The following is a 22,440-nucleotide window of genomic DNA, read 5'->3' as shown; positions in this document are numbered from 1 at the left end:
GATAGTGTCAAGTTTGCATATGAGTTCCAGCTCTGCAGTTTCTGCTGGAGTTTGTTTTTGAAGTTTTTTTGTTGAAGTATGGCAACTTTCAAGTCTGTTACTGAGTGTCCAGGGAGACTGAAGTGCTCTGCTCTCTGGAACTTATCTTTTTTAGAACACCTCTAAAATTGAATTATGACCCAGTTGCAAATACTGTAAAAAGAAAAATTCTCTAAGTGATGTCTCCAAGTGGTGTAATTTATTAATATTGTTTGGGAACAATATTCAGGTGAAAAGAAATATGTATCCTACATTAAATAAAGTTTCTTCCCCCTTCCTCCCCCCCCCCAAAATCCACTGCTGTCCCACTTAAGTCTCTGAATTATTCAACATCAAAAAACTGGGGCCCAATTCTCTGCTGATGTAAATGGGCACAGCATCATCTCTAGGATAACTGCAGAGAATTTGGCCCATACTTTCAAAAGCCAGTAACTAAGCGAGGTTGGCCAGGAAAATAGGTGGGTGACTTACACTGTAAGCTGCCTGGGGGGCGGGGGGCAGCTCTTCCTTCCTTCTGTGTTTGGACAGTCCCTGGCAGGATGGGGTCCTGGTCCATGGTGCTACCATAATACAAATCAGAAATGTGTTTGGTGTGGGCAGCTCCCCCAGGGTCACACCTAACCTGCTCTGCATGCTCTGGGGTAGGTGGGTTTATCTTTTTACCCCGAACTAGGCCTGGAGGGAAGCCGGTAACCCCGGGGGAAGGGAGGCGAGGGGGGCTGGGTCAGGGTCCGAACAGGCGGCTGCTCCCCTTTTGCCACGCCCGGGGCTGGGCTGCGCTGAGGCCAGGGCCGCCCCCCCTCCGCGGAGCCCGCCAGCGCCAGCCCGGCCGCGTCAGGGACAGGGTCGGGTCGGGTCGGGACGTGACGGGAGGCGGCCTGAGGTGAGGGCGCCCGCTGGCGAGCATGCTCAGGCGCTCAACCTGACAGGGCCATGCCAGGGAGGGCGGGCGCCGAGAGGCGGGTCTGAGGCGAGGCCCAGCCCGGCGGGGAGGGCGCTGAGGCCCGGAGCGGCGGGCGGGCGCTGCGCAGAGCCCGGCTCCCCGCTGCGGAGGGTGAAGGAGCCGAGCCCGGCAAGGCCATGCCCGGGCCCCCGGCGCTGGGGGCGGCAGGCCCCGGCCCGGACCCGGAGGAGCGCTACGATTTCCTCTTCAAGCTGGTGCTGATCGGCGACGCCAGCGTGGGCAAAACCTGCCTGGTGCAGCGCTTCAAAACCGGGGCCTTCGCCGAGCGCCAGGGCAGCACCATTGGCGTGGACTTCACCATGAAGAGCCTGGAGATCCAGGGCAAGCGGGTCAAGGTGAGCCGGGGCAGAGCCGGAGCCGCGGGGCGGCAGGCGGGAGAGAGGTGGCCGCTCCGGAGGGGGACCACCCCCGCCCTGTACCGCCAGGGACGCCCCTCAGCTGGTTCCCAAAGCCCCTGGCCCCATCTCCGCCGAGGGCCACTCAGCAGCCGTGGATCCGTGCAGCCTGGTTTCCAGCCAAGACTGGCACCCAGAGGTGGGGTTTCCCCCCATAAGTAGGACATGGGCAGGGGAAGGGAGGGAGAGAGTTGTCCAAAAACAAGGGGGGCATCCTGCATTTCATATAGTGGCCTTTGTTTGGTGGGACTCATGTGGTCACCTGCGCAGAGGTGGAGAGAGCACTAGATCCGTGGGGTGGCTGTCGTCACGCAAGCGCTGCTGAGCTGCCCCGTTATTGGTGGGTGGGGAGAGGAAGAGGATATCCTGGCTGGCAGCAAACATCACAGCACTGGCATCTTGCTACTGCCCCGTGCCGGTTCACTCCACCTCTCCCTGGGCAGTGAGGTCCTGACAAACCATTCCTCTGCTTTTTCTAAACATAGCATTTCCAAGAAACAACTGCCACCGCTTCCTGCAGAGATGGCTACGTTTCAGTGCCATGTCTGGGATCCCAGTTAAAAGTGCTCTTGTGTTCAGAAGTGATACTTCTTTTTACTCCAGAGATCTACTGTGTATCGTGTGTGACAAATATAAGTTTACCTTTACTGCTTTTACCACTGAGGAGTCAACTCTGGCACAGTGAACTGGACTGATTTCTGTTCACCCTTCAGCAGCATTAGCTAAATTCTGCAGTCTTCAAGATAGTTAAGGCACAACTGAGCATAATAAAGCATCTCTGTCGGTTCAGGGTTAGTTGTGATAACGCACAAGCTAGAAAAAACAGCTTGAGTTTCAGATCCCAGACGGAGGTTGCAGGGCTGGTCGTTAATTTAAAAATAAAGACTTTTTTCTAAGAGCTTTACATCACTTTGAGACCTCAGTGTACAAGGAACACCACACAAAGCCACTTTGAGAGTCCTTTTTACAAGACAGAATGATTCAGTGGCCTTAGTTCTGGCTTCTGCTCCATCCCCTGTATATCAGCTGTGTGCCACACAAAACTGGCAGATCTACCCACTTGGAAATAGCCCTGTTGTATCCATGACACAGAGATGGTAGACCCAGGGCCCCCACGTGGGGGGGAGGTACACTTCACTGGGGCCCAGAGGCCCTGGCCCAGGTTGCAACCCCCATTACCATGAGGAAAAAATGTTTCATGGCTCATGAAATTTTATGTATGGGATGAGGGATTGTGGTATGTGTGTGGGAGGGGGCCCATGTTACAAGTTTGTACTAGGCCTGAAAAAATTATGCTTGGGCCCTAGGTAGACCTCTCTGGGGCAATTCAGAAAAGGGAAAGCATGGCTACCTCCAACTGTTTAATTCTTTGATGCTGAATAGCCTAAGCACTGGGGCTGCATTAGCTTATTATGTGGACTAACCCAGTCATCCAGTTACCTCCAGAATCTAGGTGGTATGAAGCCATCTTTGCTCATTTCCTTCCCTTTCCCCCCAGGCGCTGAGCAGAGCTCAGTTTGGTCAAAACCTAGAGTAAGGGCCTCTTTAGGGTGAGCATGTTATATAAATATGGTAATTATAGAACAATTGTATTTTGGTCTGTGTTGCTCCAGCTCTTCCTCCAGAGTGGCTTTGGTGAGCAAAGTGGGCAACAATCCTAGCACATAGGAAAAAGGTGGCAAAAGTGAATGCTCAAAATTACTGGGAGGAGAAGAATTAGGAGCTTACAGTCAGGGAGATAGTTCAAAGACTGGGACCTTTACTTCCTTTGCAGGTGTTTTGTCTTTCTGTTTTCAGTTCTGTCTGAACAGCTGGGGTACACAGTTGATGTTTCAAGTCTCCCTGCAAAAAGTATCATTTTGGTTTTTTATCTTATATTAGTTCCTCTTTCTTGTTTTTCACCAAGTTAGGAGGCACAGGAAGTAGGGTTTTCCCCTCTAAGAATGAAACTTGGCTCAGTTTAAATACCAGACACACACAAGTGACAAATGTCTCTCTCATGCCAGGTGTCTCTGCTAGGGACATTGAGAATTGGGCAGCTGCAGCTCAGGGGCTAAACCAGACTTCTTAGATACTGACTGACAATAAGAAAAAGAATCTCTAGTTCAGCACTAATAGGCATTACTGCAGGCAAATTAGTCTACAGTATTTATTTAGTCATGTCTACTAGTAGATCCACCTAGTAGACATACCTTAGTTGCCTCTACATTTTGGTCTGAATTAGAGATCAGATCAGAACATGCCCAGAATTTGATAATGTTTGGATGTGGGTCTTTTGTTTGACCTATTGAGATAGTGATTTATTGTGAAATTTGGATCCAGATCTGGATCTGAAACTTACCTAGAGGTGTTCAGTTCTTGAGAATAGTTCAGGCACCTCTAATCTAAATAGGCTTGTTCAGCATGCTACAGGAGGCTGAGAATAATAGGGAGGCATTTTATTTTCATTTTGTAACCACACTTAAAACTTGGAGTTAAATGGGACACCATCAAGCTCATAGGCCTCACATACTTGACAAACTTGGTTTCAGTGCAGGGAGAAGGGCAGGGAGAATTCCTTATTCTAACTGTATAAGCACAGCATCTCAAAGCCTGTGAGCAAACAAGCTTGTACATGTGCAGAGATGCCTCATGTTAACACATTTCCATTGAGATCATGCACCACATTGCAGTTTTTCTATTTTAAAAAGGTGACCTGAAAGAGGTTTCTGAAAAGGTAGGCTAATTGTATGCCTATGTACAGAATGCCCTAAAACAAAGGGATAGCTAGTACATGCGTTTGAAATAATTGTTGTTAGCTATTCAGATGCTCATGCCAGATGACTCTTGTGCTGCTTTGACTTCACAGCTACTGGGGATTTCTGCTACTGATAGGAGTTTCTCCGTAGGGGTCAGATAAGCGATAGATGGGTTTTTTAGCAAACGGTAGTTATGAGAAGTACTGAAAATTTGTTGTTATAACCTTTGGTTCATAAACTCATCTGTAAAAGGGCTTCTCAGAACTATAGCATGCACTAAAAATTCCTACCAGATATCTGACCCTCTGTGGCCTGCCTTCATTCTCCATCACGGTGGTGGTGGTATCACAACACAGTGGAGTGCAAGCCAATGTGATGTTGGGGTGGGGATTGAAACAAAAAAGTTTTTTGTTTTTTTTTAATGATTAATTCCCCCCTGCTATTTAGGACATTATGTGTCTTAATTACAAGTATTTAGGGTTTCCAGAAATATTTTCAGGTCAGGCTTTTATAGAAGTGCCCCTCCCTGCTGTGCCTTTGCTGGTCAGGGGAGAAAGGAACATATTGCAGAATCCTCATTTTTATTCCTGCAATCAACAAACTTTTAAATGAGGCTCTTTCTGTGACCTAAAGATTCTGTCCCTTTAGGCATCTAGAATGCTATTTTATGTGCTTTTTTCCTCACCGCCTTTTAGGTTTATTCAGCCTTTATAAAAGACAAGAGACATTGTGGGGCTTTGGTGCTTGAGAATGGTCCTGTACTAACAGCCCTGAAAACTTCTTTTTAGAAACAGAGCAGTTATAGCACTGGCAACCCCAGTACAAGCTTCCCCAGTGTGCCTCAGTCCTACTGCCTTCAGTGAATGAGATCGTTAACTCCCCTGCCTATTCAGCCCTTGGCTGCTCTGCTTGATCTGTCAATAAGGCTGCCACTTGTGGTGGTTTTGGTGAGGTTGATCTCTGTCCACTGGGAACTGCACCAGCCAGCCACTTGATGGTAGCCGCTTTTTGGTCACTACTGTCTCAGGCTGGATTTGAACGGACAGTTTAAAGAATAGAGCTGGGTGGAGAGAGGTACTTCAAGTTCATGGAGGATGTTGATATTTCAAAATTTGGTTTCACTGGGATTTGGAATAAAAATAAAACATTTCTAAATTCTTCATGAAAGGGAATGGAGTCTCAGCTATGGGGCTGTCCACTTGGTCGGTTGCTGCAGACCCTGGAAGTCGACCCCTCCCCACCTCAGCCAACTCCAAGGCTAGTAGGATGTCAAGTAGCCAAGCGGGCAAGGTGGCAGGAAACCAACAGAACCATGCTTGACTGGAACTTTGTCAAAAATCAAACAGTTTCTGCTAAATGTTTTGTCTGAATTTTTTCCAACCAGCTCTATTAAAGATGAAAAATATAGGCCCTATGTCTAGCATCAGCAGTGTCATGGAATCCAATTCAGCATGGTTATAAATTATAGTATACAAGACCGAACTGTATTCCGCTAAATGGATTAAAACCCTTCAGGACAGAGAGTGGAATTTTAACAGTATTCACATTGGTCTAACTGCTCCCAATTGAAGTAAATGGTAACACTCTAATCAGTAAAACAGTAGTTTGTTCTGAGTGAGCAGCAGAAAGCATTTGGCAGAGATAACAAAATACAAATCCACAAATCATTATTAGCATGGTAGAAAAATTTCCCTTTGTTTCTGTTCACTTATTACTACACAGGTGGAAATTCCCTTAGGTTACCTAACAGTGACTTATTTTGGCTAGAAATTTACAAAAAACATGGATTAAATCTGACATTAATCTTTGGGATTAGTTGTTAGACTGGACGGTTTAAAAACTACACTCACTTACCGGTTTGTGAGAAAAGCACATAACTTTAAAACGTATATCAGCTGATCTGTATAAACATCTGTTGGATTTCCTTAAGATGCTATGTCCTAAATAGAACCACTCAATTTACTCATTTAAACAGTCTGTGCCAAAATTAAAGCAACAGCAGGGAATAGTTCAGAACAAGTAGTGACCCTCCGATGAGCAGGCAAAGTGCATTTGCCTGTAACTGTCCATTCAACACAAACCCTGAGGTTGGGTACGGCAGCTTTAATTTATAAAATAAGTTTACATTAAGGCACACTAAACAGCATAGGCCCCAATTCTGTTGATGGATCTAATCAGACAGACCTTTGTGCACCCACAGATCTCTATCTTCAGAAATCTACCTGCAGACATTTGAATGAAGGATCAGGAAATTAGTCAGTAAGACTGACAACTGTCCTTGACTTAAAGGGACAACAGTTTATGAATGGCACTTCTAAAAACTTTATCAACTGTTTTTAAAGGTAACAATTAAGATTGTAATAACTGAAAGATTAGAGAATAGTCTTTCCCCCCTCCCCAATTTGCTTACTTTGTTCATTTGATAGCACTTTGTATGTAGTCAGTATTGCTATTTCCTTTCTGTAGTCAGTTTCCCATTTGTCTTTCTTAAAACAACAGAAGAGAGAAACTTTTTTTTTTAAACCAAGGAAATAGCTTTTGTAATGTGAATCCTTTTTTATGGAGTACTGAACTTTTTAATTCACATGTTGAAGAGACCACCAACCATCCTTCAGGAACAATCTCCCCAGAGCCACTTGTCTTGACTTGAAGCCACAGTCCTTCACTTGATAGTTTTTAAGTTTCTGCCTAATCACCCTGTCTAGGGCACTGTCAAATAACGAAATAGCTAATTATTTAATTTAAAAAAACTAAAGATTTTTAGAACACAGAGTTACAATATATATGAATCAATCTGTGACAAAGGCTTCCTTGTCTGCTCTGGCTTTTTCAAATTTTTTATTACTTTCAGTGGCACCCACAATGTGGGGGTCATTTTCCAAACATAAAAGGAGGCACACATTCTGTCCAAGAGCTTACAGTAAAAAAAATAACCACACCAAGCTGATAAAATCTATTGTGTCAATGAGATGGGGAAAATGGGAGTGTGATACAGGTAAAGGAGATAAATATTCTCAATGAGATCTAAAGGATTGGAGTCAGTACGAGGAGTCCTTTCACGTTCTTTTGAAACAATTTCATGGGTTTCTTTGGCTTGATAAATAATTTTAAAAAACTAAATTTTCAACATTATGATTATTGGGTTTGTCTCATATGGATTATTTTATCATCAGTTTATGTATGTATTACATAACGTACTCACAGTTGTGGAGTACACACATGTAGAGCAGGGGTGTCAACCGGTTGGATTCTACCTATATAATATGTGGCCCACATGGCATATATTTAGGTTCTCAGTTTCATTTAAAAAGAAAAAAGGAAGTTTCAGCCTGTGTGGCTGCAGTGACAGTCTTCCAAATGTGACCAAACCATAACAAGTGCAGTGACATCTGCCTGAGCCCTGGTCTAGACTTACCTGGAAATTCGGTGGCAGTCGACAGAAGTTATGCAAGCTACGCAGAGTAACTTGCGTAACTCCTGTCGACTGCTGTGCTTCCCTTCTGCGCACTGTCTTCCTTGCACCGCGCCACTTGAGGGGGTGGATTATCAGAGTCAACTTCCTGATCGATTGAGGAAGACCCTCAGTCAGTGTAGACCCACTCAATCGATCCAAATAAGTCGATCTGACGGTGGCGACTTTGCCGTCGTCAGTATAGACATAGCTTGAATCTTCAGACAGCCTGAAATCATGTGTAGTGGGCGTTGCTTAGCAGCCAGCAGGCCTAATGGGCTGGCTGCAGTTCAACAGTCCACAGTTGTCCTAGGGTGACTTTGCTGGGCAATCTGACGGCCTAGCAACCGAGTAAAAATGTGTCAGCCCCCAACCATCTCAGGGTCTTCCAAATCAAACAAAGGGTAGGGGGATCCAGGCCCTCTCTTTCCACCAGCTTTCAGGCCCTCTGCAGGTCAGCCTCCCCAGGCCACTCCCTACCTCCCCTGTTCTCTTCTCTCTTCAGTATGGGGTGTGATCACAGCATGCTGCTTCTCTCCCAGCAAGGGTTGCTCAAACAGTCTCAATGATTCAGATAGCGGGGGGGCTTTCCATCTCTCTCCTCAATGTCCATTTATTCTGCCTTGTCAGGGAGAAGACAAGAGAAAAAGGGGTTCAGGCCCCTGGCTGGCCTGTCCAGTCTTAGCACAGTCCAGGGCCTTCCCCTGAAGAGTCCTCAGTCCTAGAAGCTACTAACTGGCTTCCTTCCTGCAGATAGCCTCTTCTTCACTCTTCCCCTGCTTGATTGCCAGAGTCCCCATTTAAAAAAGTCTTCCATTTGTAGCATTCTGAGGGGCAAGGCCATTTTGGACCAGTACTGCTCCATCACTCTTTTAGTCTTAGTGAGGGGTCTGTAACCCTCATCACGCTGTGACTTAAGTGTTAATTTTCCTGATCCCAGTCTGATTGGAGTATCAGCTCTAAAGCCCAATGACTACATACATCAATGGCAACATGAAGTTGCAATAGAGAAAGAAATCAAGAGAAGAACAGATGAGACACAAAGATAGGGAAGGAAGAGGAGCAAAGGGCAGAAATAGCAGTGTCCTCCACAGACCCTAAGTTAAGTGCCTATGTTCCCTTTACAATGCAGGGGGGAGAGATAGGCACCTCAGAATGGGATCTAAAAAAGCCAGCAGGGAGCCAGCCACCTGAGCTAACCAATAACAGATACTGAGAAGGGCAGTGTTTCCTAAGCCCCACATGCTCCAGGAGATAGGTGCCTACATGTGGGCTGGAAGGAGGCACCTATATCTGCTTGGGATCCACAGTCTGGAACCCTCTTCTGGAGTCAGGTGCCTAAACCGTTTCTTGCAAGAATGGCAACAAAGCATGCCCAACTTCACATAAAACAAGGGTTGCAATGGGGAGATCTTCCTTATGCTCTGAGATCTGGGATATTCTGATGTGGGGCTCCTCTCAGTCTCTCCTGTTGAAACCATTCCACATGCTATAAATAAATAAATTAAATGTGCATTGGGCCAGAGAGAGAGAGAGAGTGAGAATGACTAGAGGCCAGTGGTTAGGGTACTCACCGGAGAAGTGGGAAACCCATGTTCAGATGGCTTCTCCACCTCTTGCAGAGGGGGAAATTGAACAGGGGTCTCCCACCTCCTGCATGAATGCTCTGACCACTGAGCTAATGGTTATGAGGGAGGCCCTTTCCCACCACCCATCCCTGGCCATTTTGTGTAGAGTTAGGCGTGCTGAGAGATGCCAACTGGATCAGACTCTCAGGCAGGATAGGCCAGGCAATGCCTGTTTTCATGTGGTTTGACGATACTGCTTGGGCTTAAGCATGAGCTAAGTGGCTGGGTACCTTGTATGCATGCCCAACAGCAGAAACTTAGAGGACTTTTATGGCAAAAAGATAGGCACCAAGGGATTTTAGGTCTTTTTAGAATTTTAGGGGTCTTGAATATCTCAGTGGTGCCTACATTTTGGTCTTAGACACCTAAACTGGGAGTTAGGCACCTAAGTCCTTTTGTGGATCTGGGCCTTATTTGCTATATATAGGCATATTCTCCCCTGGATCTCTTTTTATCCCAGACCATAAACAAAGGGAGAACTTGGCCCTCCCTTAGTGAAATTGACACCATTCCTATTAGAACAAACAGGAAATGCAACATTTCCAGCAAAGGGGAATTCAGCCTGGCACCTCTCTTTTCTTTTAGAATGTCACATGACAGGATGAGCCATTCATTTATTTCCCCTCACTGTTCTGTATATTAATATAATTTTTAATTGAAATGCATTAGTGGAAAGGAGGTCTTGCCTGATCAAACCTTGGTTTTGTTCCTGTTGGGGAAGATTAAGTTACAAAACAAAATTGTTTTGGTAAAGCTTTCTCCAAGTACATGTAGGAATTTGCTGGTGTACTGAAATCTATACTATTGTTTGCCACTTGATATGAAAGGGCTTAAACAGAGGCAGCTGTCAGAATCACTTAGGAAGAAGCACCCTTTGCATCCACTACCAATGAAATTATATGGAAGTTTCTATTCTCTGCAGGATTCATAACATGCAAACTCCCCTGCTGTGTTTGTAGTGGTAAACAATTAAATACTTTCTAGAGCTGAAATATTACTGATGCTGTTGCACAAAGTGAACAGGTAGCCACACTATCTCAGACTTCTTTAGGAACACAGAGTGAGAAGGAAGCCACCGCTTAGTAAACTAAATAGGGAGCTGGGGAGGCAAGACAACTTTATTTTCAAGTTTTTTGTGGGTCTTTGTTCAACATTAAACTTTGCTAAGCAGCATATTTCTCAGTACTAAAAAAGCTGTCCAGAACAACTTGAAAAATACTCATTTTGCTATCTAATTTCACAAACTTATCTGGAAATTATTAAGCATTCAAACTTTATGCGGCAATAAAGAACAAGAGAAACTTCTGTTGTTTGTGATGTTAAGTTTGTGTGCGGTATGTGCATTGTTTTTGCAATAGGAGGAGCTGCTGTACAAATAGGTGGTTGTGTGTCAAAGTAGTACACTCTGTTTAGCACATTGTTGCCAAGTGCCAGCCAGTGCTACGGTCTGTGGTGTCCAGAAAGCTCAAAGCAAAAAACAGACCAAAATAACAAATCCATGTAATAAATAGACATTCAGTAGTGAAACTATTATCACAAGACGGGTGGCAAGGGCTGTTCCTCTACTTTGTTCACTGAGAATATCCTCTTACAACACTTCCTGAGAACAATGAGTATTTATCCTTTCTTCTGTACCCTGTACCCACTCAGTCCTGGTGATAATTGTTTAAAAACATGGCCTCCTTAATGCATTCAGTTGAATTGAACCCTTATTCTTCAACTTCTCTATTTTACTGTCTTAGGGCAGATATTTGCTGCCGCTTAAGTTGATCAAACTTATGTCGCTCAGGGGTGTGAAAAAGACATCCCCCTGAGTGACACAAGTTACGACAACCTTAGCACTGTCTACACTGGTGCTATGTCAGCAGAAGATGCTCTCCTGCTGACATAATGTCCGCTGCTCACAAAAGTGGAGTAATTATGCCAACAAGAGAGCACTCTCCCGTCAGCATACAGCGTCTTCCCCAGATGCACTACAGCAGTGCAGCTGTGCCAATGTAGCACTTTTAGTGTAGACCTGCCCTTAATGTGAGTTGTTGCCAACATAATTACAAAAATAAAAATTGTTTAAACAGTTAAGGTTGCTAAGTGACAAATGTACTTTCTTATCACATCATTTACAAAACCCAAACACTTAACAAGGAAATAGTTAAGAACTTCATATCTTATACTGCGGTATGTGAACACATTGTTATGAAATAGAAATATATTTTATCACAACCTTAATGATGACCCATAGATTGTACAGTTCCTTTATTTTGATTTTAGTGTCTACATTTTTTAAGGATACTTTTAAATGAGAAACATTCATTATTAAGAGTAGAATTTTTGGTAAAGAGATTGTAATTGCTGTTTCTTGCCAATGAGGCTGTATATAAAGTTTAATGGGAGAATGTGTAATTGTCAGTTCCTCATAAAATTATGTATATGATTTGCATTTGAGGCTGACTAATGTGTACATATAAAGAGTGTTCATGATTCTTTTTCGATAGGGTTTGAGAAGTGTATTTAGTTGAGACTATTGGAGAAAATTGCATTTGGTTTGGATCAGAATTAAGGTTGTGACGATGTGCATTTTCAATCCTTGATAAAGAACAATGTGAGCAGTGTAAGATTTATCATAAATGATTACTTTCCTTGATTTGAAATGCTTGGGTTTTCTAGTGATGTGGTCTAAACAAAGTAACTATGGTGTTGCCACTTAGCAACCTTAACTTTGTTTTTAATGAAGTTGTTTGGTTTTTAGAATTTCCAGGGTGAGTTTTCATTTAATCTTTCTTTTTCTTTTTTTTTTCTAAATTAAAAGGAGAGAGTTGTGCAGGTCAGAATAATAGTGGCTTTGGCTTTCCTCATTCAGCATATAGCTGACAAGATACAAGATCCCAAGGAAGGTAAATTAGTCACACATCTACGCACAGGCACAGCCTATCATCATTGTAACATTGGTAAAAAGTTAGCAACGTTTAAGAGTCCTGTAGGAGGCTGTCTAAGTCTTTGTATAGGAACGCAGGGGGAATTAGGGAGGTAAGAGGTTCTAGAAGGAAACAATCCAACTTAGGGAGGAGGCTTAGGAGATCTATTGTGTTACTCTTTGAGCTACCAGTGAAGTCAAACTTCGGGTCTGTGCGCCCTGTTGAGGATGGCATAGGAACTGTGACCATTCAGAAGCCTGAACCTGCAAATAATTATACAGGTGAGTGAAGTCACTCATGTGCAGAAGTGTATGCAGGACTGAGCCTATAGTATGAGACTCAAGGCTAAAACTGAGGTTGCCTGGCCCCAAAGCCAATGCCTAACCTACTAAGGTATGTCTACACTGCAGCTGAGAGCAAGGCTCCCAGCCCAGGTAGACAGACTCAGGTGCTAACTCAACCCTCCACCGGTGCAACAACATCCACACTGCTATTTTTAGCATGCTAGTGCATGTCTAGCTCCACACGCTGCCGTGTAGACGTACCTTAAGTCACCTCACAGGTAAATCACTCTTGGATATGCTATCTGATAAGTGCAGCTAATAATTCACACTTCATGGTTATAAGTGGTTCTTCATCTATACAGTAAATCTCAAAGCTCTCCACAAAGATGGGTAAGCATTATTATCCTCATTTTACAATTGGCCGGAAAGTGCTGCAGTTAGAACCCAGGAGAGGCACTGTGGTCTAGTGGGAAAGGTCTGGGTCTTCCTTTTCAGAGATTAAGGTTTTGTTCCCAGAACTGTCACAAACTACCTATGTAACCTACAACTCTCCAGTGATTGCCCCACATACATAGCATCCATCATTTCCAAATCATTCACAGCCATTGCCTGGAGTTCTTCCCCATCCTGGATGTGTTCTAATATAGCTTCTGCCCTTTACCACTCCTCAGAAAATGCTCTCTGACCAAGATTTCTAATAACCTTTGAATTGGAAGGACTAATTTTAACTATCCATACACATATTACTGGATTTTCAACAAACTGTTACCACACAGGAAAAGGACACAGGTATACAGCAGTGATCAAAAAATGCAACCCCAATGTTAATATGAATAAGGAATGGGTTGGAAAATAATACTGATCCATGGTACATCCTGACTGGGATTTGTGTTACATTCTGGTGATGTCATCTCAAAAAGAATAAAACGGAAATGGAAGGGTTCAGAAATAGAAAGACTTCCATGTCTGTGGAGATTGAAAAGATTGAAACTGTTTACCTTAGGGAGGGGACAAAAAAAGAGAAATCACGATAGGAGGTATAAAGTACAATGAATGGTATCAAGGTAAAACTAGACACTCCCACTTATCCCCTCAGAATATAAGGAAAAGGAAACATTCAGTGAAACTGAAAGGCAACCGATTTAAAACTGAAAAGGAAATACTGTGGAAGTCATTGCTACTATATATTGAGTCCAAAAGCTTGGTAGGATTGAAAAAGGATTACAGATTAATACAGAGAATGAGAACATCCACAGTTACTTTAAATTAAAAAGCTGTATGGGATAAACTTTCATGCTTCAGGAGATAAGACAACCAATACGTGACAGGGTTTAAGAAGAAACTTCCTCTATGAGCAGGTATTCTGTACTATCCACAAAGCATTTTACTGTACTTTCTTCTGAAGCATCCCATACTGACTACTTAGACACTGCATACTGGACTAGATGGGCCACTAATGTGATCTGGGATGGCAGTTCCTATGTTACTGAATTTAAGTGAGAGCATTACAGTTTAGAGAGTCCTATTACTACCTGTGTATAACGTCTATTCAGCCTCCTAAATGAAGAAGGTGACTGACATTCAGTTCTGAGACACTCTTTACCTTCCTAGTTGTGTAGAGGGAAGATTTTTTAGGTAAAAGATTTCAATATCCAAGCAAAAGTAGCCTTATTTTTCAAGGGACCAAGCGCTCTGAGCTCCTAATGACTTCCATGTGAGTTGGAAATATTAGCACCCCCCAAAATGAGGTCACTTTTGCATGTGTCTAATTATGGATTTTGGTACTAACTTTAGGCATCCACGTATGAAAATTTTACCCCTGAGTACATAATTCTGATCACAGCTGAGGAACATGGGATTTTTTAAAAAAAAAATTTTTTTTAATTTTTTAAAAAGCACTACAGTTGTGTGTAGCTTTTCTATAAGGCCACTGAACCAACTCCTGTCCTGTTAACCTGCAGAGCTCAGTGTGTGTTTAAATCCTGAACCAGCCACATTTCATTCAGGAGAAAAGCAAGACCAGTTCTGTGTTTGTGAATAGCCAGTATCTCACTGCACGTTTTATTTTGTTTAGTTGCAGATCTGGGACACAGCAGGTCAGGAGAGATTCCGAACCATCACACAGAGCTACTACCGAAGCGCCAATGGAGCAATCCTAGCCTATGACATCAGCAAGAGAAGCTCTTTCCAGTCCATTCCTCGCTGGATTGAGGATGTGAGAAAGTATGCTGGTTCCAACATAGTACAGTTACTGATTGGTGAGTTTGGAAAATTAATCCCTTTCTGGATGAGTGAGGAACTCAAATAAAACTATACAGCATCAAAGCACTGTACAAACACTAACCACTCACACCACCTCTGTGAGGCAGGTAAGAGTTTTATCCTCCTTTTACAGAAGTCAGAACAGACATAATAAAGTTAAATCATTTGTTAAATCACTGTCAGAGACAAGGTTCTAACTCAGGGATTTCTGGGTTCTCCTATTTAGACATCACTGCCTCAGCATACATATTTATTCCCAACTTGCAAGGGGCTAGTTTTGAGATTGCCAGCCTACAATTCTGTCCTTTAAATACTTTACTTTTGGTGGAATACATAGTGTATTTGAATCAGTATTTCTCTTTCTTCAGTCATGGCTTCAGTCCAGTGTATATCATTTACACCACATTGTGTTATTATTTATTACTTGTATTACATAGCATCTGGGATCCCTAGGCATGGACCAGGACCTCATTGTGCTAGGCACAATACAAACACTCAACAAAATAACAGTTCCTATAAGTTTAAAATTTCTGGAGTTCATATTCTGGCAGATAGGTTTCCTTTGCTCTTCACCTTTTATTAACCCTGCTAGAGCATGCATTCTCTGACTTCACTCACTGTTCAGTGACATTCTCGTAGATCTGAATTTCAGAGTCTGACATGTGAAAATGCATGTACCATTGTGCACTTTCAGTTACTGCAGCGGTATGTGCAAGTTCAGTGTTAGGCACACAGTTGCACACCTGATCTTTGAAAAGCCAGTCTGTGTGTGTAATTTCATTTTTCAAGGGCAATGACTGGGTCAGCATGCCTACTATGTAAGCACCAGAAGACTAAACTGTAGTTCTAGAGTCCAAAGAATGAATGTTATTTTAATTGTATATAATGGCATGGGTGAGAGTTCTGCATCCAGCTCCTGCAGGCTGGCCAACAGTTTGCACTCACTCTCACTTTTACCTTCCTTTCCCTTCCCCACCCCTACAACGGTTTTGGCTTTGAGCTCCAGCCCATCTTCCCTGCCCCACGAAAGGCTCGTGGCTGCTGTACTCGAGCCTCATTTCCATGGCTCCTGCTGCTGTCTCTTTTCACCTTCACGCCCCCCCACTGAACATTTGCCTGCACATCAGTAACGATAAAAAAGTTAATCTGTGAACAATTCCACTTTCTTCTGCCAGGAAACAAGTCTGACTTAAGTGACCTTCGAGAAGTTCAGCTGGAGGAGGCTCAGAATCTGGCTGAACACTACGATATCATCTGTGCCATAGAGACGTCTGCGAAAGACTCCAGCAATGTGGAAGAAGCTTTTGTGAAGATGGCAACAGAGCTCATGATGAGGCATGGAGGCCCCATGTTCAGTGAGAAAAACACAGACAGCATCAAACTTGACAGCAAAGACATAGTAGAAGGCTGGGGGTGCGGTTGCTGATACAAGCGAAGTGGTATCCCCAACTTTACTGGAATTTAGAGGGATGTCTCCCCCTAAGACTGAGTAGCACAGTAGCTGTATCCTCCTCCTGTGAGACCAGCATTTTTGTAGAAATTAGACACCAATGCAATCAGGATTTTGTCTTTTACTTTTAAAAAGGGACTTCATTGAGGTTTAGACCTAAAAAAGTTCAACCTTCTTTGACACTGACACTGTATTTGCCCCCATTATTTTCTTTGCCTTCACAGTAAGTTATGAATCTGACTAAGGGAAGCAGCTTTGATTTGTTTGTTGGAGGGAAGGGGAAGATAACTAGACAAGAAACCACCCTTCAGTATGCGATAGCTGGCAAAGGAGGTCACTATTTCTACTTTTAGGTCAGTCAACCTTGACAGGGTTTTTTTAAATTCTCAGCATTCCACCAATGACCAGAGGTACCAGACAGATTAGACAGTGTCTGTGGCAAAGCTGTTTCAAGTATCAAAATGCCCGAGTGTTTTGAACACAGGATCAAGCAGCAGTCATCTGTCCAAGACACTGGACCGCCCTGGAAGCTTTCTCCTCAAAAGTGAAATGTGGCACATGGACCGCTAAATACTGTTGGTACAAGTCCAAGTGGGCTGTCTTCTCTGTGATTTTTAAAAAATCATCTTTCAAATAGTGAAATCAGCCTGCTTGTTTAGCAAGATGTCAGTACATTTCCTGTTTTTTAAATTCACACTTGGAAAAGGAGGGGTTTGATTTATTTCGTTACTTATTTGCACAGTGAATAGTTCCTTTTCCAGGTTGGTGTCATAGAGCTTTTACCTGCACCTTTATTCACTTCATTCCATAACTGAAGAACAGCACCACTGGAAATAAGAACTGGAGAAGCCTTGAACAGACTTTGCTAGCCATGACTGACTTTGGTGTGCTGTAGTATGCCTAACTAGTCACATACAAAGTTAGTTACAATCACATGTGATTAGCATTAGTTTTTGTTGCCAGAGGTTTCATTGCACAAGTGACTGACTGTGACTGTCTCATTCTTTAACTACAGCCTGGGCATTTGATGGGACAGTGAACTTCAAATTAGCTGAGGATTTTATGAAACATGACTTCTTGGCTATAGGAAAATATTGAGATCTCTCTGGTTCCCTCTGTCACAATCACAAGTTGCCAGTTGCTTTTCATTTCTTGCAGATCTTCAGCAAGAAAAATCTTCTTTTACTGTTGACCAAAAGTCTGCGTTAACTAAAATTGATTTAATAACCCAGCTAAGTAGTTGGCTTGAAAGATGTAGCTTTTTATTATGAGCTTGTGTTGTGTCTGCAGTTAGAAAGTGCTGACGCCAGCAACTATCCCTGGATTTACCCTCTCAAGCACCTTACAAACAGGGATTTACAAAAGGAACAGAAGCTGGATTTTTTAAACCTGCAGTTTAAAGCCAAGATTCTCAGAAGTGAATAGTGATTTTGGGTGCCTGACTCTAGATATTTTAAATGAACCTGACTTTCAGAAGTGCTCATCACTCACCCTCAAAAATCAGGTTCCCTTTAAGGTGTTTCAGGTTGCTGCACCTATAAAAAATTGAGACACCCAAAATCAGTAGTTACTTTTGAAAGTCTTAACTTAAAAGGATAGGGTGTATCTGGGTTATTTTTATTACCAGGAATACAATTTATGGCCATTCCACACATAGCATGAAAGTCAGGAAACTAGGAAAGGGCTAATCTCATGGACCCTATTTTAAATGTTGATTCATCAGAAAAATCATCTTCCCGCAGAAAATATTGAACTATTTTCTAGTCTCAGTCTTGATTTTAAACTGAAGTATTTGACTAAAGAATTAGGTAGGTTTTGTAGACTGTTTGTTTGTGATTTAAGATAGATTTGACTTCAAATTTTATAGTTGTAAGAGTAAAGGGGCCTTAAAACATTCAGTTTGAAATATGAAAACTAAACTGTTTTATATGGAAGGGAAGGGTGAGGCACAAGTACAGTTTTTGGTTTTAAAACAGGGCAGTTTTCCAGGATATTCCTGGGTCTCCTGCATCCAAAGATAAGAGGCACTGAGTGCCCAGAAGTAACTAAACTAAACCCCGGAGATGAAGTTTTTCCAAAATTCCCAGCAACTAACTTAATATTGATTAGTAAACAGCAAACCCCAACTCCACTCCCAAAGGGGGTTAAAAGTCAGTTTAATCCAGAAAAGAGGTCTGATTAACAACTAAGATTCAGTCCACTTTTTCTAGTGAAGAGATACTATAGCAAAAATATGTCAGATCCTCTCCTGTTTGTTGATCAGCAAGTATAGTCTGGGTACAGTTATTCCCTCCGTTTCTGAAGTGCTTATAGTAGAATAACTGACAAGTTCTTAAACCATAGAATAATTGCATCTTATCATATGTTTTAGTCTACATCAATAGGCCCCAATCCTACAGTTTGGTGTGCCCACACATGTACCCTTACATCAGTCCACAGTCTCATTATTTGCAGGATTGGTGCCGAATTATATCCTTAAAACCATGCTGGTAAAAATTCATATGCATATAAAAACAAGAGTATTGAAACTACTCAGATCACAGCTGACCTGCTGTAGCTTAGATAATGCATTCTAGGCCTGGATGAGGTATATCTCTCATCAAGAGCCAGAAAGGACCTGGACCCTACCTCCCTTTGCAGTCAGTGAAAGTTTTGCCATTCATTATAAATGGAGGCAGAATCGAGTCCAAAACGTTAAAGAATAAAAATGTGAGTTTCCTTTATTTTGACATATGTTTAGCAACTGAACAGAAATAAGTCAAGCACTTTATTTTTTCTTAAGCCTTTGCCATGTTCACCTGGCATTTCAACTACCGTGCTAAAGTTTGAGAATCTACCTGCAGAGCTTAGTCTGTTTCAGTCAGAAATAGTTATAAAATACAGTACCAGTTGTTTGTTCACTGGACCGTCAAAAGAAGAATACGCTTTAGCGTCTCGGCTTTTCCTGTAAAACTATAGTCTTTTAGTTTAGAGCAGCTATGTCCTCTCACTTTATAGTTAAAAAAGCCAAACAAACCATAATACAAGTGTGCATGCCCTACCTAGCAAAATGTCAGGGAATAAAGAAATGGAGGGAGGAACCTCATTTATCCAAACCAGTTTGGCACATATCAGTCAACGGCACAGTGTTGGGTTCGTAATACACTGCTTCAGCTACCCTAGCAGAGTGTACTATACACATGACTGACTGGACTGCATGGTTCTTTGTATTGAGATATATTTAACCGTGATAACAGAATTTATATCTTTTTCAATAATCCATTTTATAGACTTTACTGTTTAGCTAGCCTTAGATCCATAAATCATATCCATAGCTATGCAATTTAAACAGTAGGATTTAAATCCTGCTTGCTTTATTTTCAGTAATCCCACTGAAACCAAAAGGAGAATCGTGTTTGAGGAGGGTGAGTAGCATTTGGCCCTACATGTATTGTCACAAAACTATTTCTTGGAAATCTCAGGTTAGGAACCTGCAATGATGCACATCAAATGAATGGTTCAGTAGCATATGACCAGAGTTTAAGACATAAATATTTGCTAAGAGCCCTGTTTACTGGCAGTTGCACATTAGCAAGACAATGTACAGCCATTACAATTTTGAGTAGTGCATTAATTGCTTTAGGCAGATCTTCTTACCATTACTTGTGTAGCATTTATCGTTGGTGTTTGGCAGTGCCTGAAGTGTGCTAGGTATAGTAGGGAGTCAAAAAGGGGCATTGGTCCCTGCCACAACCAGTTTACAAGGTGACGTTCAATGGCAAACACCGAACTGAGAATACTTACAGAATTTTGTTCCCTTTGTGTGAACAGTGCTCTTCTCTGTACTGGTATAGATATAACTAACTTTTAAATTCATCTCTTGCTGATGCAGTCCATTGTGATGGGCAGAATTTGTGCAAATATTTATAATTGTGTCATTTACAAATAAATGTGTATTAGCACAGAACCCCGATAATATTTTGTTTTGTAAAACAAATTTAAAATACTTAAGACTGGAGGAAAAAATCCCTTAATTATGATATCAGTTTTACTACACTCAAGGTCATGTCACATTCTGCAGTGTTAACCTCATAAACAGTATCTGACCCAGTTGACGCTCCACTTCATGGAGTTTCACAAGAGCTTTGGCTTTACATCAGTTTTTTTCATTGCCTCAGATGTTCTGTAATGAATGGTACACTATCAGCAAAACTGCATAAGATCAGATTTACTAAAAGAATAGGTTTTATTGTTGTGTAGTGCTGATATAAATTGTTCAAACAGCACTATCCTTTAAACACTATTAAAAAGCTGTTTCCTGATTCTCCCATAACATGTATTGTTCCCACTGAGATCTACACTTCCATTATTTAATGTTATAGTTCAAAAAAATTATATATAATATATATATTCCCAAAGAAAGCTTGTGTACAGTAGTTAAGGTAAAACACACAAGCAGATTTGCATAATGTAAGTCTCGAATTTAAAGAGCATTTATTGGCTAATAAATTACTAAGTAGTTGAAATTATTTAGCTTCCAACACTGTGCCTCCTAGCACTCAGGTGTACATTAACAGATCAGCCTGTACACTGTATCATGGCACATTGTTTAAATAGTGGGCTGGAGGAAAACTCATTGAGAACAATCCACGCTGGAAGATAAAGAGAAGGGTGACTGATATATTCCTAGGTTGAAATGTACAGTTTAGCACCTGTAAGTCCTGTTCTCTGTAGAAACATTCAGGACATTAACAAGATTCAAGACAGGTGAACAAACAGCCACACAAAACATGTAGAGAAATCTAGAGAGAGTTGGAATGATTTTTTTTTTTTTTTTAAATATAGTTCTCATGGAAAATCTAAGGTACTTATATGGGTTCCATTACCATAGTATCTGAATGCCTCACAACCTTTACTGGATTTATACTCAATACCCCTGTGAAGTAGTGAGGTGGTATTACCCCAATTCACAGATGGGGTAACAAGCCCAGAGAGTCTAAGTGGTCTCACAGGCAGTCTATGGTAGAGCACCTGCCCCTCACAGCCATGGTGTAGAAGGCCTGGATGGGGAAAGGGGGCATAGCAAGAATGATAATGCACTCTGGCAATCCTCCAGAGCTCTAAGTTATTCCAGAGCTGACCAGTCTTTAGATTAGACCTTTAGGCTGCTCAGACACACTGCAGGACTGACCAGCATACAACTGTTCCAACTTTGCACAGTGGCCCGCTTTGCAGCCCCTTTCTGAGCTGCTCTGGGTACTCCTCAGCCATAGCCCTGGGTCTAAGCCATTGCTTTTATTGTGCATGAGAGCTTGCCTACACTTACAGCGCTGCAGCAGCACATCTGCACCCTGAGAGCTGGTAGCTATGGCAACAGGAAAAGCCCTCCTGTCAACATAGCCTGGTCTACACAAGGGGTTAGCTCAGTATATCTACGTGGCTCAGGGAAGCAATGTAGTTATACCGACATAAGTTGTAGTATAGACTAAGGCTGAGTCACACAGGCAAGTGATGTTTGGCTATTGTTTCACCAGTGCACATTGAAAGTCGTTGTGAAGTTGATTAGCAGCTATCTGTAAATGGGTTGGGGTGGGGGAGGAGAGTAAAGCTTCTTTCCCAACACCAGTTTTACATGGTTTATGGCACTGTCCATGTCCGACAGCCCTCGTGAAGTACAATTGGACTGGGCACACTCTAAGCTGATAGCTGTCTGTTGTAGGGAGATGTTTTGCCCTTGGTTACACTCCTGCATCATTCCCCTAGAAACCCTTATGAACATATGGGTAAAAATAAGAACTTACTGGAAGATTCTAACTAATGTACCTTGGCATTACACATAGGCCCCTTTGTTCCATCCCTTTGTTTGTCTGGCTGCAGACTAGCCATCCCATCACTCTTTTCGTGTTGCTGGACTGGCACAAGTGTTATCCTGGCCAACATTTCCCCTATTGGTATCATATTCAGTGCAGAGTGCACAGGCCATCCCTTTGGCCCGCACAGTCACAGTATCACCAGGATTTAAGTGACTGCTTTGTAATGTATTTTGAAATACTCAAGGGCAGATTTTCAACATCAAAGAGAGCAATTAAGCTCCCACCTCCTCTTTGTACCTTTGAAGGTCTCCTCCGGGAAAATTGAATCCTATGCAGTCATTTACACCTGTGCAAAGCAAATACAAGACCCTTCCAGGTCAGAGAAAGGTAGCATTTTACACTGACTTTTCACAGGTGTAAATGACTACACAGTGGAGAATCAGACCCCTGGAGGAAAGCTCAGAACTTTTTTTTTTTTCTGTTACTAGACATTGGGGGGTTAAATATCTGCACAACAAGTTGAGT

General features: G+C 42.4%; 1 protein-coding gene across 2 annotated transcripts; it reads left to right on the top strand.

Annotated features, from left to right (window-relative positions):
- The first annotated feature begins 908 nt into the window (after nucleotides 1–908).
- Nucleotides 909–17,438, top strand: RAB43 (RAB43, member RAS oncogene family). 2 transcript variants are annotated; one of them, XM_067543780.1, is made up of 3 exons: nucleotides 909–1,338; nucleotides 14,492–14,669; nucleotides 15,849–17,438. In XM_067543780.1, exons 1-3 carry the CDS (start codon nucleotides 1,120–1,122, stop codon nucleotides 16,097–16,099), a joined length of 648 nt encoding a protein of 215 aa, XP_067399881.1. In that variant the 5' UTR covers nucleotides 909–1,119; the 3' UTR covers nucleotides 16,100–17,438. The 2 variants fall into 2 exon arrangements, with proteins under 2 accessions (XP_067399881.1, XP_067399880.1); XM_067543779.1 differs by having other exon boundaries at nucleotides 14,486–14,669.
- The last annotated feature ends 5,002 nt before the right edge of the window (nucleotides 17,439–22,440 follow it).

This window comes from Emydura macquarii, unplaced genomic scaffold, assembly GCF_026122565.2.
Source record: "Emydura macquarii macquarii isolate MOO-44397 ecotype Brisbane River unplaced genomic scaffold, CSIRO-AGI_Emac_v2 contig_968, whole genome shotgun sequence".
Taxonomy (NCBI): domain Eukaryota; kingdom Metazoa; phylum Chordata; order Testudines; family Chelidae; genus Emydura; species Emydura macquarii.
This window is presented reverse-complemented; position numbering and strand designations above follow the sequence as displayed.

Excerpts from the sequence above, each read along its gene's own strand:
- RAB43 (XM_067543779.1), top strand. The coding sequence starts at position 1,120 with ATGCCCGGGCCCCCGGCGCTGGGGGCGGCAGGCCCCGGCCCGGACCCG. Across the intron at positions 1,339-14,485 it reads TCCAGGGCAAGCGGGTCAAG|TTGCAGATCTGGGACACAGC; the intron begins GTGAGCCGGGGC and ends TATTTTGTTTAG. Across the intron at positions 14,670-15,848 it reads CATAGTACAGTTACTGATTG|GAAACAAGTCTGACTTAAGT; the intron begins GTGAGTTTGGAA and ends TTCTTCTGCCAG.